Source organism: Furipterus horrens, unplaced genomic scaffold, assembly GCF_987537825.1.
Source record: "Furipterus horrens unplaced genomic scaffold, mFurHor1.1.pri manual_scaffold_2, whole genome shotgun sequence".
NCBI classification, from domain to species: domain Eukaryota; kingdom Metazoa; phylum Chordata; class Mammalia; order Chiroptera; family Furipteridae; genus Furipterus; species Furipterus horrens.
This window is the reverse complement of record NW_028327172.1, coordinates 81,821,686-81,840,799: the sequence shown is the minus strand read 5'-3', so window position 1 is coordinate 81,840,799 and position 19,114 is coordinate 81,821,686. Positions and strand designations below refer to the sequence as shown.

Below are 19,114 nucleotides of genomic sequence, written 5' to 3'. Positions count from 1 at the left end.
CTAAAACTAATATAATATTGTATGCCAACTGCAAAATAAAAAAAATTAAAAAATGGGATAGTGATGTGAAAGTGCTTTGAAAAAGAAAACATAATATTGGTAGCTTTGAGACAAATCAAACTCTGAACATCAGGATTTAGGATATGAAGCCTCAACAAATTCAGGAAAACTGAAATCATATCAAGCATTCTCTTGGATCATAATGGCTTGAAACTAGACACCAACCTCAAGGAAAAAACTCAAAAACATTCAAAATCATGAAGACTGAATAACATGCTATTAAACAATGAAGGAGTTAATCATGAGATCAAGGAAGAAATCAAAAAGTTTCTGGAAACAAATGAAAACAAACACAGCATAGCCCAAAACCTATGTGACACAGCAAAGGCAGTCCTGAGAGGAAGTTCATAGCAATATAGGCCTACCTAAAAAAAGAAAGAAAATTTTCAAATAACAACCTAACCCTACATCTACAAAAACTAGAGAAACAACAAAGTCTAGAGCGAGTAGAAGAAGAATATAATGTAGATCAGAGCAAAATTAAATGACATAGAGACTAAACAAACAATTCAAAGCATTGATAAATCCAGGAGCTGGTTCTTTCAAAAGATAAAACTGACAAGCCTCTAGCCAGACTCATCAAGAAAAGAGTGAGAGGACCCAAATAAACAAAATCAGAAATGAAAGAGGAGAAATGACATCTGATACCACAGAAATACAAAGGATTGTAAGAAATTACTACTAATAACTATATGCCAAGAAATTGGACAACCTGGGTGAAATAGGCAAATTTCTAGAAACATATAATCTTCCAAAACTGAATCAAAAAGAAGCAGAAAGTCTGAATAGTCTGGTAACAGCTAGCAAAACTGAAGCAGGAATCAAAAAACTCCCGGCACACAAAAGCCCTGGACCAGATGGCTTCACAGGTGAATTTTACCAAACATTTAGGGAAGAGCTAACTCCTACCCTCCTCAAACTATTCCAAAAAATTCAAGAAGACCAAGGACTCTCCAACTCTTTTTATAAGGCCAGTATTATCCTAATTCCAAAACCAGGTAAAGATACAACAAAGAAAGAAAATCACAGGCCAATATTTCTGATGAACTTAGATGCTAAAATCCTCAACAAAATACTGGCAAACCAGATCCAGCAACACATTAAAAAAAAATCATACACCATGATCAAGTGGGATTCATCCTAGGGATGCAAAGATGGTACAATATTCGCAAATCAATAAATGTAATGTATCACATAAACAAAATGGAAAGACAAAAATCACATGATCATATCAACAGATGCTGAAAAAGCATGTGATAAAATACAACGCCCATTTATGATAAAAGCGCTCAGCAAAGTGGGAACAGAGGGAGCATACCTCAACATAATAAAGGCCATATACAAGAAACCTACTGCCAACATCATACTAAAAGCGTTCCTCTAACAACAGGCACAAGATAAGGGTGTCCACTTTCACCACAGTATTGGAAGTCCTAGCCATAGCAGTAAGACAAGATATAGAAGGCATCTAAATCAGAAAGGAGGAAGTAAAACTATCATTATTTGCAGATGACATGATAGTGTACATAGGATTTAGGATTTGAAAGTTTCTCCCCAAATGATTACATTTTAGTCAAATCTGCTAAGTAATCTGTCTCTCCAGGGAGGGGAGGGGGACTGGAGATTGAGCCCAACAACCAATGGCCAATGATTTAATCAACCATGTCTTCTTCCTGAAGATCCTATAAAAATAAAAACTCTTGAATAATGACATCTGGAGAGTTTCTAGGTTGGTAAATACATCATTGTGCAGGGAGGGTGGTACTCCCAGAGATGGTATGGAAACTCTGCACCCTACCCAACCTACAAACCCATACCTTGTCCTATGCATGTCTTCTGTTTGACTGTTCCTGAGTTGCATGCTTTGTAATAAACTGGCAATAGTTAAGTAAAGTACTTTCCTGAGTTGTATGAATCGTTCTAGTAAATTATTGAACCAGGGGTAGGGTGGGATGGGGGTGTCTTAGGAACTCCTGATTTACAGCCAATGTGTCAGAAGTATGTGTGGTCCTAGGACTTGCAACTGTCATGTGAAGTAGGAGCAGTTTCCTGGGATTGAGTCCTTAAACCAGTGGTTCTCAACCTTCCCAATGTCGCGACCCTTTAATACAGTTCCTCATGTTGTAGTGACCCCCAACCATAACTAAAGCATAGTGATTAATCACAAAAACAGTATGTAATTATATACGTGTTTTCCAATGGTCTTAGACGACCCCTGTGAAAGGGTCGTTCGACTTCCAAAGGGGTTGTGACCCACAGGTTGAGAACTGCTGTCTTAAACTATGGAATCCAATGCTACCTCTGGAGTTAGTGTCAGAATAGGATTGACTTGCTGGATACCCAGCTGGTGTTGTAGAACTGACTGTAGGTATGGGGAATAAAACACACTTGGTGTCAAAAGTGGTGTCAGAAAACACCACACAATCACCAATCCTTATCTTATTCTAAACCACTCCCTGATTTTACTATTAAATTCATTCGACCCCATCAAGACCTTCACTCCACTGATTCCTCTGTTCTCATCACCCTATCTCCTCTTTCTTTCATTTCCTCCTTACCCAGCTTACACTCTGTAGATCATTGTTATAATCACCCCCTGGTCAAACTCTAAAATGCTTGCCAGCACCAGAGCTGCTTAATGTTGCTGGAGGAAAAAAGTACACACCTGACTGTACTATAAATTCAGAGTCACAAACCTAAAATAGACACACAAAACTACACTGCAATATGTTTTCCTTGAATTCACTTCCTCAATCTCTGAGACCACTACACAATCTAACCTCAAACTTCCACACATTCATTCTCCAGCAGACACCCTCACTTCATATTTGATCAAATAGCAGCAACCAGAGAGGTACTCTACTCAACCAGTTCCAGAATCCACACTTGTAACTACTACGCTATACTCCCTTTCTGTTCATTTGATTCTTTAGTGTTGGTAATAAAACCACCTGAAACTATATCTTGTCTCTCTTATGAGCAAATGTTGGATGCACAAACAATACTCAGTGAATATTTGTTTAAATATTAATAAGTGAATCACCTAACTCTTAACTATATAAGAAGAATATTGGGATGTTTCCACTTATATCTTTAGTAAGGTAGCCAGTGTTGCTAATAAATGATCCTTCTTTACTTATCTAAATTCTTCAGATACAATTATTAACCCAGTCCTCCTCCCCTTAAAATTTATTCCAATTAACACTGTTGTCCCTGATTCTAATCACATATAAAGACAGGCAATATACTAGTTATAAACATTAAGATGGAAAAACAGGTCTCCTATTACAAGAATCCTCTGAGGCCCAAATAATTTACAACATTTCATTCTTGTATCTTTGGAGATTGGCTTGCTTTCTAACCACAAAATAACAGATTGCTAACATGATAACCAGCACTGAGTGCCCATAGCTTGACAACTGGGAAAATAACCATTATTTTCTCAAATAATTAAGGAAGGGAGAACACCCAAACAGAAGGCAGCACAGGGTGGTGGGAAGAATAAGACTTTGAAATTAAACAAATCCAGATTCAAACTGTTAACGTCACTACTTAACAGAAAGGGAGATCCTTCAAGAGTCTATTTTTGCATCCAAAAAAGTAGGGAATAATTCTTACTTCAGAAAGTGTTACACAAATTAAATGTGGAATTCAATGATTAGCTAATCATTTAATCTTAATTATCTTACATTAAACTTTAGCTTAATTTTAGTTTAAAAACATTTATTTAAATGCCACGCAATAACAGGGTGAACAAAATGACTATGTATTGACTAGTTTTATATTCTATTGTTCTAAGCGCTTCACCTGTTTTGATGCAAACTATTATCCCAGTTTTACAGATGTAAAAACAGATGGATTAAGTCATCTAAAGACATATAGAAGTTAAGTTACCCACCAAAGAACATATTACACAAAAAACGATAAAGCCACAATCAAACCCTAGATGGTATGATTCAAGACCCCATGCTCTTATCACTAAACTGCAACTTTTTCTTTGGATAGGAAAAAAAGTGAAACATTTTTCTTTTCCTTCTGGAAGCTCTACTGTAGTTTTATGTCCATTTTATTCTTTTAAGTCATTTCTAATCATTCAAACTTTATGTTATGTTTGTGTATTGTTATATTCAGTCAGCCTAGCAATAATAGATTTCTTATTATATAATCGAGTCCTGTAACTGTGCTGTGCTGAATAAGCACATTATACACAATTTTAAAGATTTTATTTATTTTTAGAGAGAGGGGAAGAGAGGGAGAAAGAGAAACTGACCAGCTACCTCTTGTGTACACTCTTACCGGGGACCAAACCTGCAACCCAGGCGTGTGCCCTCACCAGGAATCAAACCGGCGCTCTCTCGGCTTTGTGGGATGATGCCCAACCAAGCCACACTGGTAAGGGCAGGCACATTATATTTTTACCAATAATTAAGCAGTTTCCATATAATTAAAAAAGCTATGTAAGTTAGTTATACAGGTAGACCTTAGACTAAATAAAACACAATTAAGTTTCCCAAATCTATGGTGGCAACAAAGGAGGTATTTCCCTCCCTCACTCTTCTCCTCGCTATCCCGGATAAGATAACTATATTCTGGTGTACCTGCTGGTTTTAAGGAAGAAACTGAAATCAAATTTTAGCTTTACAATTCCATTCCATAGAAACAGACTTACCTTTTACTTGTGTAAGATCAATCCCTTTTTCTGCTGCCAGTTTCTTTGCAAGAGGACTAACAAACAACCTTCCTTTTGGTCCAGCGGGAGTAGCTGGGCGAGTGGCTGATGGTGTAGGGGCTACAGGTTGGGGAGTTGGAGGAACAGGGGTCACCTTTTTAAAAAAGTTACAAATCGTTAATTCACCACTGCAAAGATTGGTCTAAAAGATCAGCAGTTTACATTTTAAGTCAAAGCTATTTTAATTAAATAACTTCCATCTCTTTTCCAAAGATCATAACACAGTTTTACCTCTTAACCAACATAATACAGCTATATGAATAGCAATGCTTTATGTCAAAGACAACAAAGTCATCTTACTCCATCATAACATAAAGACATGAAATTTAATACTGCTGACCAGTACATATCCTATAGCCTTTCTTCACTTTACTCTCCTGCTGCTTCTTTATTTTTATTCTCTTAATCACTAGCATTGTTTTTATTTTTACTCAACCTAATTTCAAAATAATGTATTATGCTGGAAGGTTCCATGTTGAAAGTACCTTAAGAAATAAACTAAAACTACCACTCATCAGCTCCCCATGAGTGTACGGCAGTCAGAAGCCAAGTTTTCTCTGACAGAAATGTGTGCCTAGTCTACACATGTATCTGGCATCTGCAGAAGCTTTATCATAGTGTTGTCAATGCTCAAAGTTCATACAAGTTCATGTTACAGGTATATAGGATATAGTGTATAGTATATAGTGTCAGACTAAATTCTATGCAAAACAAGCCATGTTATGTCAAGGTTTGAATGTATTATAAATATAAGCCTGACCTACTATGATATGTGAATACCAAGAGGATTGATAGTGACAAAGATTACACAGTAAATTCTACAGAAAATGGGGAACAAAGCATTACTTTCCATATGCACATCAACATCTAAAGGAGAAAAGGAAACATGTCACCTCAGCTTTGTTCTCAGCATGACTCAAGACAGCAGGGAAAAAAGGAAAGTTACAAGGATCAAATTACTGACCTTAGGTGAATGGTGCAGTGCCACACCCCCCTAGGTCTCCACAAATGTTAACTAATGCCTTTTCTCATTCACAGAATTCTTGAGCTAGAAGGAACCTAGAATATTATCTAACCTGATCCCTGAATTTAGAAAGGAATAAAATAAGTGTTCCCTCAATTCTGGAAGCATACCTACCGGGGGAGGAGTAGATGGCAGTGCTTGTGGTTTCAAATCAGTTACTTCAGTTGGCCTATAGTCAGCAAAGGCTGGTATATCTGCCTCTTTTTCTACAATGATACAGAGTGGTGTTCCTAGAGGGACATCTCTTGTTCCTTCTGGGATTAGGATTTTTGCCAGGTACCCTTCTTCTTGTACTTCAAAACCTTAAAACAGAAAGAAAAACTATTATGGAACTTAAAGGACTCCCTTCTCCTCCAAATTCAAGACACAGTTTTAAAGTAGAAGGCTCTTCTTCAAACTAGCTATATAACCTTCTGCAAGCTATTTAACCTTTGTGTCTCAGCTTATTTACCTACAAAATGGGGATACTAGTAGAACCTACCTTATAGGGATGTTAGGAAAATCAAATGAACTAGTGTTTTTCAAGTTCTTAGAAATAGTAGCTGGTACAAAGTAAACACTAAATAAATATCTATTAAATAAAACTATGAGAGATTATAGACAGTGGTTAGTTCTAAACATTTTCCTAAAACATCTCCAAGGGCAGACCCACAAGACTCGCAGATGGCATTAACTGTACTGATACAAATCAGAACCACATGGATGCTAAATAAAGGGAGCTACTAGGCTTGACAGCGATGTGGATTACATCCCTAAAACCATCTTCGGAGTTCTTCAAAGAGGTTCTATTTGGTATTAAATCAAATATTTCAACCTAAAGAAATACAGTATTACTAGGGTTTCTATGGTGTTGACAATTTACATTTCATTCAGCTGCTGCTTTTCCTACAAGGAACTCACACATGAAGGGCTGCAAATGTAAAACTAAAGCCATTGCGGAAGACAACTGTCACCTTCTGGATCTCGGTTTTTTTTTGGTGTCGTGTCTCTCCCTGATGAACACATCTTTGACAAATGCTTTCACATCCCAGTTAAAAAATAATATCAAATAACATATTCTTAAAATAAAGGACTCCAAGACCACAACAAAGTTTAAAGAGTTTAACCAAGGTAATGTTTCTCTGCTGATTAGTCTCTAGAATATCGGCATCTACAGCAACATTGGTATTCAAAGCGGATACTGGTATGCAAAACAGACTATCATTACCAAGGTTTTTTGTTTGTTTCTCTCTTTTTAACAAACTGGATCCTTTCTTATAAAATCTATGGGGGAAGCATAATATGCAAAAAGATGTCCTGCTTGTTAAGTCCCCCTTTGCCCATCAAGGAATCATGGAGTTTGAAACCAATGATTTCATGATTTCAGAATACAATGTGAAAACCACCACTGAAGAGTATGCCAAGAATCTCCCACTGCATCTTTGGGGACTGGACAGGAAAGAAATATAATTATCTACAAAAATCTATAAATATTCTCACAAATATATTGTTATCTATGTGTGTTTTGTTATGAACATAAAATGAATAGAAAAAATATATGGAAATATGTTATCTGAAAGATATATATTCTGTCAGTCATTCTCAAACTATAAAAACATCTAAACCCTGGTTTCAGTTTTTTCTAAAAGTCATCTTAAATTCTTTGTATTTCCTGCCTTGGCAGTTATTTTCTCCTATTTCCTCTTTTTTTCCTTGCCCATTTTAGAGAATGGCAGTGCTGACATTACTTCTCAGTAACATAATAAGGCTAAAAAACAAACTCGGGCTTAAAAATAATCTGTAAATTGACACAGCCCTGATTCAATGAAAGTGCAGTATGAAACTGACAAATCTGACTATGCACACTTTTGCTATGAAATATACTGTTCCAGGAAATGAATCCCAAGGATTAAAAGGTTTCATGGTCGTCACTCACTCATTATAGGATAGGATGGCAATCCTCTTCCCTCACTGGAAAACTCAGTGTCTCAACCATTAAGAGCTGAAGAAATCTCACCTATAGTGGCCTTGTCAGTCTCTATCTCTGCCAATAAGTCTCCTTCACTTAGCTTCTCACCCACTTTTTTTTCCCATCTCTGAACTGTGCCCATGGTCATGGTAGGAGAGAGGGCAGGAAGAACCACCTGCAGAAACAAAACAATTACTGCTTAATACTGGAAAGCTTTGGACACAATGGCATTCAGGCAAGCTTAGTTTCTTAGCGATAGTGACCATGACAATCCAAACTCCCATCTGCCTGATAACCCCATACCAGCAAAAATTCTGTGCTCAATAGTGTCCTACCAGTTCAATTATCCTTAGGCTGAAGCTGTATCGTATCAGTGATGACCTGACCTACTCTCCAAAGTTTAAAGCAATAAGCAGATGGAAAAGATTATCTTTCTAGACAGTCAAAATTAACTCCTCAATTTCTAAGCAAAGAGCCTCTTTTCAGCTTTTTTAACACATATTAAGGTAGAATTTTTCATTTCCACAGAATGAACGTGGTCCAGGCTATGTCATTAAAATTTTGCCATACTCCGTATTAGCATCTATATTTTTACTCAGAGGAAACTGCATTTCTTCCGAAGTTCCCAGATATATTTCCAAAATTAAAAATAACTAATATTAAGAACTCTTCTTTACAATAGCCACTTCCACCCCAATGAAATCTAAACACCAGATTGGCTGGTCTAAATTAAAAATTGTTTTCCTATTTATATGGCTGTGTGCCCACTGAATTTGGATGCTTACTTAATTATGGATTTTGTTTGCAGTCTTTTTAGTTGCGTGTGTCTAATTAACAGTAGGATTATGCTGAGAGAAAAATCATTTCAATTGATATTTCAGGAAGGTGGGAAAGAAAACTTTAATTAGAAAAAAATTTTAAATGTTATTCTTTAAATACTTTATTTATTTTTTTAGAGAGGGAGAGAAACATAAATGTGAAAGAAAAACATCCACTGGTTACCTCTCACATGCTCTCAACTGGGGACCCGGCCTACAACCCAGGCATGTGCCCTGACTGGGAATTGAACCGGTGGCTGGCATCCATTCAGTTTGCAGGTTGACATTCAATCTACTGAACCACACCAACCAAGGCTAAATGATTTCCTTGTTCAAAATTTGTCATCTTCATCTACTACTTATCATTAGTGGAGCTGGAATAAAGATGTGGTACATATATATACAATGGACTACTACTTAGCCATAAAAAGATGAAATACAGTATTGCCATGTAGGACAACGTGAATGGATTGTGAGAGTATTATATTAAGTGAAATGAGTCAGAGAGAAAAGGAGAACTGTATGATTTTACTCATATGTAGGCTATAAAACAAAAGGCAACAAAAAAACAAAACACAAAGTTATAGATATAACAGAATGGTGGTTACCATAGGAGAAGGAGGGTGGGAGAGGATGAAGAGGGTAAAGGTGGTTATTACAAGATGACAAAATGGGACTAGACTTCGGGTCTAGTTCTATTATGAACACATAATAGAGAACAGGTGTTGTAGTATAAGGTGGTATGCCTGGAATTTATCTCATGTTATTGACCAATGTTACCAATGACTTTTATAATAATAAAAAACCCTCACTAAAAAAAATTAGAGAAGCTTATAATCTCTATGCAGTATCTTAAAGAATAATCAAGACACAACCCTAACACTTGCACAGTAAGACACAAACATAAAATGGAGAAATTAAGTTTTGGGTAGGCCAAAAAATCTGTTTAGCTTTTTCTGTATGATGGCTCTAGTAGTGCTTAGTTGTCTTTAACTTCATTCAAAACCATTTTGTTAGATTTTATTCTGACAGCTGTCATATCAGCATGCATTTAAAAAATTATCAAAATAGGTGAGCTTTTGAGTAATCATTTAGTATTGAAGATGGAAGAAAATAAGCAACATTTTCAGAGTATTATGTTTTATTATTTCAAGAGAGGTAAAAATGCAACTGAAATGCAAAAAAAGATTTGTGCAGTGTATGGAGAAGGTGCTGTGACTGATCGAACATGTCAGAAGTGGTTTGTGAGGTATCTTGTACTATTGACATTTTGGCTGAATAAGTCTTTGCTGTGGGGCTATCTTATGCATTGGAAGAAATTTAAGAGCACCCCTACCTGTACCACTAGAAGCCAATAGCAGCAGATAGCTGCTATACTCAAAATATCCAAATAAATGAAGTTATTGGTGAAAATGAGTAATATGTTTTTTTTTATGGAAAAAACTAAACAAACTTTTTAGCCAACCAAAAAAGTTATGTGTAGTGAGACAGAATTTGCTGAACAAGATGAAGTAAATGTGTGAATACCAGGCAAAACTTGAGCATGAGTGACTGTTAATAATAGATCATGGAGTAGAACATTATGTCCACAAAGAAAATGATTCCTATACAGAAATCTCTACAAATAAACTAAGTGAAGGAAGAGTTCTAATCTTAATCCTTTAGGAAAAGGACAGCTGGTTTTCACCCATTTCCAGTATCTGAAACACACAAACATGCATCAGTTACCCTACTATCTAATCAACTGATTTAGTTTCTTAGAAACTGGCTTAATTAATAGATTCAACAGTGATTGTTGCCTTCAGCTTTGTTGCAATGCTATTATGGATGTCTATTCTATTATTTATTTTTGTCAGTTTTCTCATTTATTAATACTACTTACTGGACTACCTCACCCATTCTTAGAAAACAGAACACCACATGTCCAAGGAAAACAACAACTGGGGACTTTCACTTTCATTCAATAGACACTTCATTCGATAGCACCTGAGGCCTACTAAAAATTCTATTCATACACGGAGTAGGTAGATATAAGTACAAATAATCCCCAAAATCTAACAAAATATTCTTGAATGAGAAATGTCAAACAGTATCCTGTCTACTACATTGTGGTTGAGAAAGGTTAAAGTTAACGGTCCAAGTTAACAAACCTGGAAATAAGAACTAGGAATAAAGGTTGTCAAAATCCATGTTTAAATTTCTATTTGCTTTCAAACGACAAAAGGTAGCCATATTTAATGCCAGCTTCCAGAATGTGATAGCCATCTATGAAAATTAATGAATAAATAATAAACTTTCTAGAGCAAACACCCAGAGGCTGAGCCTCACCTGCATGTGAGTGGGATATGAGCTACCTGGAGCCTGAGCAGAAGGTGTAGGTGGCGAAGAAGTGGCAGCAGGGATTGGTGCTGGGGCTGCCTGTGGGGTAGGTGCTGCCGAGTCCAATGTATAATTTTTAAAAGCCTCAATATCCTCAGGTCTAAGGAAGAGAAAGAATGTGTAAGTATAAGGGGGATTATAATCAGATTTAGCTCCTACAGAGTCTTAGGAGCCTTTAACTCCAAAATTCTCAATTCTGGGTTAAAATACTGCACTAATCATCTAAGTTCCAAAAATTACCAGGGTGCTACTCACTTTTCAACTGTGATACAGATGATCGATCCAACTGGAACATCTCTGGTCCCTTCAGCAACAAGTATTTTTGCCATGTAACACTCCTCTATGCTCTCAAATCCAACAGTGGCTTTATCAGTTTCAACCTTTCAACACAAAAGTAGCTTAGGCTTGTGCTGCCAAATAGTATTAGCTTGTGCTTACAATTACACAATTTATGTGAAGAAATAACCTCTATCACAGATTTGAAAGAATTATTTTTATTTTTAAATTATTATTATTTTTTTAATCCTCACCCAAGGATATATTTATTGAGTTTATTTTACTTCTCTATGATTATTGAGCTTATAGAGAGGAAGTGGGGAGAGGAAAGGGAGGGGGACAGGGAGAGAAGAAGAAAAGGAGAGAAACATTGATGTGAGAAACACCAACTGGTTGCCTCACGTATGTGCCCCAACCAAGGGTCAAACCCACAGCCTTTAAGTGTATGAGACAATGCTCAACCAACTGAGCCACGCAGCCAATGAAGAAGGAATTACTTTTTTAAAACCTTAGCTAAAAATTCAGTTTGTTCAGCTGCTGAAAACTTATCTAACCAAGCTTCTCTAATATCAAGTTGAAATAAACATCTAAGTTTCTTAAGCAGAAGGAATAACTACCCACCCGGAAAGTTAATGCTCAGTTTAACTAACTCAGTCCTTTCTAACTTATTTCCATATTTTAAAACAACTTACCTCTGCAATTAGTTCACCCTCATTGATTTTCTCCCCTTCCTTTTTCTCCCAACGGGCAATGGTGCCTGCTTGCATTGTAGGGGAAAGAGAGGGCAATGGAACCTGCAGGAAAAAAAAAAACACACTAAATTTAAAAGGGGCTACTTAAATGTCAGTGTGGTTTAATGTTTCATACCATTCAACTTAATTTAATGCAAAGAGTTCGAGTCTCACCACACGGTGGGCACTGGGAATAAGGGAAGGATATAAAGGTAGTTCTTGCCACCAGACTCTCTCCAGTGACAAGCTTCCTGTTCCACAGTCCTATTGGTCTGACAGAGCAAGTATTGTACCTTAGCAGACGTCAAGTAGAGCCCCAGGTCTGGAGCTCTTCTTTCAATGAAACAAATCAGGAGAGGGAAGCTCAAGAGTTACTGCAACGCTGGGTATTGGAAAAGGGACAATGACATATATTGAGAAGAGCATGGAGGATCACTGAAGCCTCTGAGGGAAGATCCAAGGCCAAGAAGTTGACCCTGAAGGGCAACGGGGTCCTGAGAAGTACAGGTCTGGGGCTCACCTTCTGATGCGGGGGGAGACTATACCAGCGACGGCCAGGCGATTCCAAAAGCTGCAGCAGAAAGCGATTCCACGGGGTGGCCCACGAGCCGGGGCGCCAGCCGCCGTGTGCCCGGCCTCTACAATACCCAGTGGTCGCGCGGCTGCATCGAGCCCGAGCTGGACCGACCTGCGCGTCCGCGCACGAAACTCCCGGTTCCTGCTGCAAGGCCGCCCGCCGAGCCCCGAATCCTGCCCTGGGACCCGCATTCTGGGCCCGCCGCGCACAAACGCGCCACATAGTACCACTGCCCCCAACACCCCCAGACCAACGCCGTCTCCGGAGTGACCTCTCCAAGAGCAGTGCGGCGTTGCCGTCAGCCAAGCCGCGCAGCCGCACGTTGTCGTAAAACGGGCTCCCAAAATGAGCCCCACCCTCTTCCCCGCACCAGAAGTGGATTTAACTACACTCTTTCTCGTAGTGGTGGCGGGTGGTGGTCTAAAGTGGGGGAGGGAGGTTGCGTTGGAGCCTCGGGGCAGCGTCGCGGCGTAGCCAACGCAGGCGCAAGTTTGGAGAAATAAGACATCGAGAGGAACTTAAGGTGGCGGAGTCCTAGGAGAGGAACCTCAGAGCAGGACGGGGCCCAAAGGAGATGAAGGGCACGCCCGCAAGGAAGAGGCCTAAGTAGGCGGCGAGAGCCTGGCTCTCCCGCAGAGTGGTGCGAGAAGGTGGGCTGAAGGAAGTAACCCGAGAGCCTTAGGGCGAGGGGCGGGGTTTGGAACGCCGGTGTAGATAAAGGTGGGAGCGGGAACCGCCCCAGGGCTAGTCTGAGAGTTCCCGGAGGTCTTCTCGGCCTTTACTGACGCTGCAAGGGAGCCCCGCTCCGCGCAGGCTGTGCTGGGTTACAAAGATTTAATTTCAGGTTTGTAGCCCAACGGGAAACCGGAGTGAACGGGTTTTCCAGCTAAATGGTGTGAATGACAGCCAAGTGGTAGATACGCTCTCACATCCTGGTATACTGTAGCAGGATTAAGCATATTCCCTGTATGAAAATACCAGTTTACAAAACATTTGCGTTTCTTATATACCATAGAATCTCTTTAAAAGTCGCAAAAGCTTTGTTGTGCTTGAAATATATTGCCCTAAAACTAAATTGTAAGCCCGTGGAGAAGGAGGCATTGCCTATATTGCCTTTTGATGTCTCCCCAGAATTTAGTATCTGGAAAACAGTGGAAGCTGAATACATGTCCTTTGAATTAACAAGTAGTTTTCTACAACATTTGTTAGGTACACTTTACTGTAGTGATATCATCCTATAATTAGAAAATACCTCATTTCTGAGCTGAGGGTGACATTAGATTAGCAGGAAGCTAGTGCTGTATTTATATCTTAAACCCCCAGTGTGCAGATGGTCAGAGAATGTTAAGAACAACAAATAGGAAAGTGGAACATTTAAAAACATGTTCAACCTTGCTAGTAATTTAACATTTGGAAAATTAAAACAGCCAGGAGGTACTATTTCACACCTACTTAAATTAGAAACTATAGTCTAAAAACCCCGTATTAATGAGATTGCAGAGAGATGATCTCATTTGGGGGCACTAAATACTGGTTGTTCTAGCGGTGCAATTTAGTAAGGAATAACAATAATAAAAGTTTATATTCCCCCCACCCACCCAAAATCCTATTCTGTTATCCTTGAGGCGTTGAAAACAAGGGAATAAACATTTTGGTATTTTTATAACGAAGAGAAATGGAAAAAATACACGTAACTATACAAAAATGAGGAAAAAATTGAGCAGGGGCAGCTGCCTAATAATAATATGCATGCAATACATTTGAGAAATACAAAATTTCCAGATTAAATGGAAAGGCACATTTGAAATAATATTAAGTAGAGCAATTATACTGTATTGTTAAATTATGTAAAACTAACAAATAATTGGATCAGTGGAAACATGTTCAGCTTATAACTTTAAATTATATTAAAAATGTAACAATTTTGAATTGCCTAAAATATCTACTTCAACTGCTTCTGAATTTAATAACGACCTAAATTAGCCTTTGTAGATGATATTCAGTTTGCTGTTAACTTTACTTAGGTAGGCTTGCTTAAACCTTGTTTTGCATTTGTCAGTGCATAGCAAGTTTGCATTTTGAATATACTTCTGATAGGTGTAGCTAATTCATAGGAGGGCACAGGTCAAACAGTCCAGATATGATGATAACTTGACCCCAGAGGGAGGCTAGGAATTCTTACATTCATCAAATCAGTCCTGAGAGAATAGGCCTGAACTCCCCTAAACGGACTGGATAAAGGAGTTTAAGAAAAAGGAAGACAAAAACTGTAATAGGGTTTGCATTCTTGAGTTCTTATTAGTTTGCGTATTTATGTATACTACCAAAATAAGGGCTATATCAATTAATTTTCTTTGATAAATAACCTATTTTGTGCTTACATTAGAAATACTGGACTTTCAGCCAAGATGGAGGTGTAAGTAGACACGCTTCTCCTCCTCCTCACACAACCATAAGGATTACGTACAACTACCTTAAAACAAAAAACAACCAGAACTGATGGAAAATTGAACTGTGTATGGGTCCAACAACCAAGGATTTAAAGAAGTTATATTCATACAAATGGGTAGGAGCAGCGGAGATGGGGACTCAGGGAGGAGAGGACACAGTGTGCAGAGGCAAGGTGGCAGTGGCAAGGCAGAGGCTGTGGCCAGTGGAATAGGTAGTCTTGTTACAGAGCAGAGTCCCCAAGAAGATGGGAGGAGCTTTGACCTTAGAATAGTGACGAAAACCTTATGGGGCCTGCATCACAGGCCTCGGTCAGTCATTTAAAATTAAGGCGGCAGCCGTTAACGGGGAGGGAGAATCATGTGGTTTTGAAAGGGAGAAGAAGGCCACGAGAGGTTTGCAAGGAGGCTGGGTACTCCATGCGGTTTGCAAGGACAGAGAAGGGGAGAACCGCGACCCAGGGAAAACCTCCCCAATCAGGCACAAATGATTGGAAGCTGCTGGGAAAGCTGAACTATGGGAAGTAGGGAAGGGCATTGCTAACTTTTCTATTCTAAAACTACCCTGGTTTGGCAGGGGGAGACAGAACTATGTGTTTGTCGGTGTTTTAAAGAAAGTAAAACTTAACAGCAGAAATCTGCCATTAATTAAATCTGTATAACCTTTAAATAAACAATTCCTTTTCTTTTCACCAAATTCTGATATTGAGAATTATGCTCTTGGTGGCAGGCAATCAAGCCCCTCATAACTGAACAGCCTGTGGGTTCTGCTTCAATTGGGGCAGTCTGTGAGTTCTGTTTCGATCCCACATTCACATGTAGCAGGTAAAAGCCGGGAGGGGTACCCGGGGAGCCATCCCAGCTTCAGGCTAGACCGCACAGCTCACAGTTCCAGCACCAGGAAAATTAAGCCTCATAGCTTCTGGTTGTGAAAACTAGTGGGGGTTGAGCAGCAGAAGAAACTACCCATCCCTCAGGAGAGTCTGTTTAGAGGGCCCCCAGGGTCCTAGAACGTATGAAAACCCACCCACTCTGGGAACCATGACCAGGGCAACAACTAGAGGAGTACCAGTGGCATATGGGAAGTGGGTGAAGTGACTGGAAAAGAGGCAAGTGCCAAGCACGCAGAATTGTTCCTTCTCTGACCCCTCCCACACACACACCACAAGGCAGTGAAAAGGGTCACCCAACACTGATGAATACATAAGGCCCTGCCCCTTAAATGTAACAGGTGCTTCAGCTCTACCTAATACATAGAGGCAAACAGAGGAAGGCTGTCAAACTGAGAAGACAAAGAAGCATGGCCCAAATGAAATGACAGACCAAAACTCCAGAAAAAGAACTAAGGAAAAAAGAGATAGCCAACCTATCAGATGCAGAGTTCAAAACACTGGTCATAATGATGCTCGGAGAAATGACTGTGTATAGCAAACACATAAGGAAAGAAATGAAGGCTACACTAAGTGAAATAAAGAAAAATCCATAGGAAACCAACAGTGAAGGAAAGAAGCCAGGATTCAAATCAGTGATTTGGAACAAAAGGAAGAAAACATTCAACCAGAACTAAATGAATAAACAAGAATTCAAAAAACGAGGAGAGTTTAAGACTTGGGAACATTTCCAAAAGTGCCAACATCCAAATCATAGTGATGCTGGAAGGAGAAGAGGAAAAGCAAGAAATTGAAAACTTATTTGAAAAAATAATGAATGAAAACCCCTGATTTGGCAAAGAAATAAACATACAAGTCCAGGAAGTACAGAGAGTCCCAAAAAAGTTTGACCCAAAGAGGACCACACCAAGACACAAAATTAAAATGCCAAAGGCTAAAGATAAAGAATCTTAAAACCAGCATGAGAAAAGAAGAAAGTTACCTACAAAGGAGTTCCCATAAGACTATCATCTGATCTCTCTAAAGAAACTTTGCAGGCATGAAGGGAGCAAGAAGTACAGTAGTCCCTCTCTATATTGCAGTTCACTTATCGTGGCCTCACTGTATCGCGGGATTTTTAAAATATTATATTTAATTATTTATCGCGGATTTTTTGCTATATTGCAGGATTTTGCGGTACTGTATACATATGTTGTTAAAGTCACATAGGTTTAAGAGTGTAGAATATGTTTAAGAACGTAAGTAGTGTTTATAAGAGTGTGGAAAAGGTTAATGAGGGAGTGGGGAAAGTTAAGGGACTGGGAGCAGTTTGTGTGTGGGAAGGGTTTATAAAGCCTTAAAATATATATAAATACTAAAATAAATGTAAGGTTCCTACTTTGCAGATTTTCACCTATTGCGGGGGGTGTCTAGAATGTAATACCCATGATAAGTGAGGGAATACTGTATTCAAAATGATGAAAAGCAAGGACCTACAACCAAGATTACTCTATCCAGCAAAATTATCATTTAGAATGGAAGGGCAGATAAAGTGCTTCCCAGACAAGGTAAAGCTAAAGAAAGGTGTTCATCATCACCAAGCCCTTATATGAAAAGTTAAAGGGACTTATTTAAGAAAAAGATCAAAACTATGAACATTAAAATGACAACAAACTCAACTATCAACTGAATCTAAAAAAAAATCTAAAACTAAGCAAATAACTAGAACAGGAATAGAAACATAGATATGAAGATCATATGGATGGTTATCAGTGGGAAGGAGGAAGGGAGAGAATGGGGGAAAAGGTACAGGGATTAAGAAGCATAATTGGCAGGTATGAAATAGGGCTGTTACAAATAGTAAAGGAAATGTAGAAGCCAAAGAACTTATAAGCATGACCCATGGACATGAACTAAGCGGGGGGAAAGGGTAAGTACCAGGTAGAGAGGGGAAAAGGGGAAAAAAATTGGGACAATTGTAATAGCATAATCAATAAAACATACTTAAAAAAATACCAGTAGTAAAATGTCAATAGCAATAAAGTAGTCCTTATCTCCACTCTCCAAGTAATGAATAAACATGTTACCAGGCAGACCACTCCAGGAAATTTACTTTCACTAAATTGCTTTATTGATTAATTTCAGTTGATAAACACAAGTGAAAATGACTAATAGTATTTAGTTTGCAAACTCCGTTTTATTCATCGTGTTTGTTTTTTTTAATTAGTTCACAAATCTGGTATTATACAGGCAATTAAAACTGGTTACCACTTTGATCATCAGAAGCCTCTGGTATAACAGTCTTTACGAAAACATTGTAAAACTGAGGGAATACATAGTAATAATCTCTTTGAAAGCATGGTTGCAAACATTCATGTTCCTAAGAAAATATAACTTTACATATATATTTTAAGCAAGCTATACCTCTTACACAAATTCAGAAGGAGTGTGCATTCATAATGTTTATTTTATAGAAAAAAAATTATTGTGACCTAAATGCTTTTAAGTGATTAGAGTCCTCTTGGATTGGATAGAGATTATAAGATATTTTCCCCAGTTTATAACCATTCTGGTCAAAAAGAGCCGAAAAGTTGGTCAGTAAGTAGGACTGCCATTTCCAAGTAAGTGTAACCTAAATTCTTTAGGTACAAGTGGTAAAGTGTTCCAATTCCAGCTAATTTAGGGAACTGAGTAAGTATAGCATTCAGTTTTTAAATGAAGGCTTTTAAAGGAATTGAGCTTTCTACTAAATTAGTTTTTATAAGAGGGTTGGGTTTGTTTGTTTTTTTTTAATCTGACAGGGTTTGGAAATTATTTTATGTACTCTAAACATTCTAGTTCCTTAGTTTTCTCTAAAAAACTAAAAAGCCACTAGTGAACAATACTCTGAATAAGTCAACAGGCCTCTTAGAGTGCAGCCACAGTGTATCCAATAGGAGACTAACTCATACCGGGATGAATCAATGCACACTCCTCTCCAGAAGGTTTCTCTGTTTTAAGAAACCATAATGAACATTACCAACATATTTTATACAAGAATTACTGGAATGAAATCTAGTAACGGGTGCTTAGTTATTAACCCTGGCATATGAGATTAATGAGCTAACAGGAAAAAACTACCTCATTTTCTCCCCTGAATTCAACTTCAGCTTTCTGTGAAGGCACTAAGGCCACGCAGCTTCTTTTCCAAAGGATGTAGAGATAAAAAGACAATAAGGTAGAGGACTGAAATTTTTCTCTGATTCAATTTTCTCTT

The 19,114-nt window shown here is 38.3% G+C and overlaps 1 protein-coding gene across 1 annotated transcript in view; it reads right to left on the bottom strand.

Moving 5' to 3' along the window:
* The window catches only part of DLAT (dihydrolipoamide S-acetyltransferase), a 29,150-nt gene extending 16,305 nt beyond the window's left edge, over positions 1-12,845 (bottom strand). The window contains exons 1-7 of the mRNA XM_090265929.1: positions 12,486-12,845; positions 11,927-12,028; positions 11,214-11,338; positions 10,908-11,058; positions 7,810-7,936; positions 5,928-6,115; positions 4,730-4,883 (exon numbers count right to left, since the gene is read on the bottom strand). Of these exons, the coding sequence (XP_090122055.1) occupies positions 4,730-4,883; positions 5,928-6,115; positions 7,810-7,936; positions 10,908-11,058; positions 11,214-11,338; positions 11,927-12,028; positions 12,486-12,764 (1,126 nt within the window). The 5' untranslated portion in view covers positions 12,765-12,845. The remainder of the gene's footprint in view (positions 1-4,729; positions 4,884-5,927; positions 6,116-7,809; positions 7,937-10,907; positions 11,059-11,213; positions 11,339-11,926; positions 12,029-12,485) is intronic.
* Between the last annotated feature and the right edge of the window lie 6,269 nt (positions 12,846-19,114).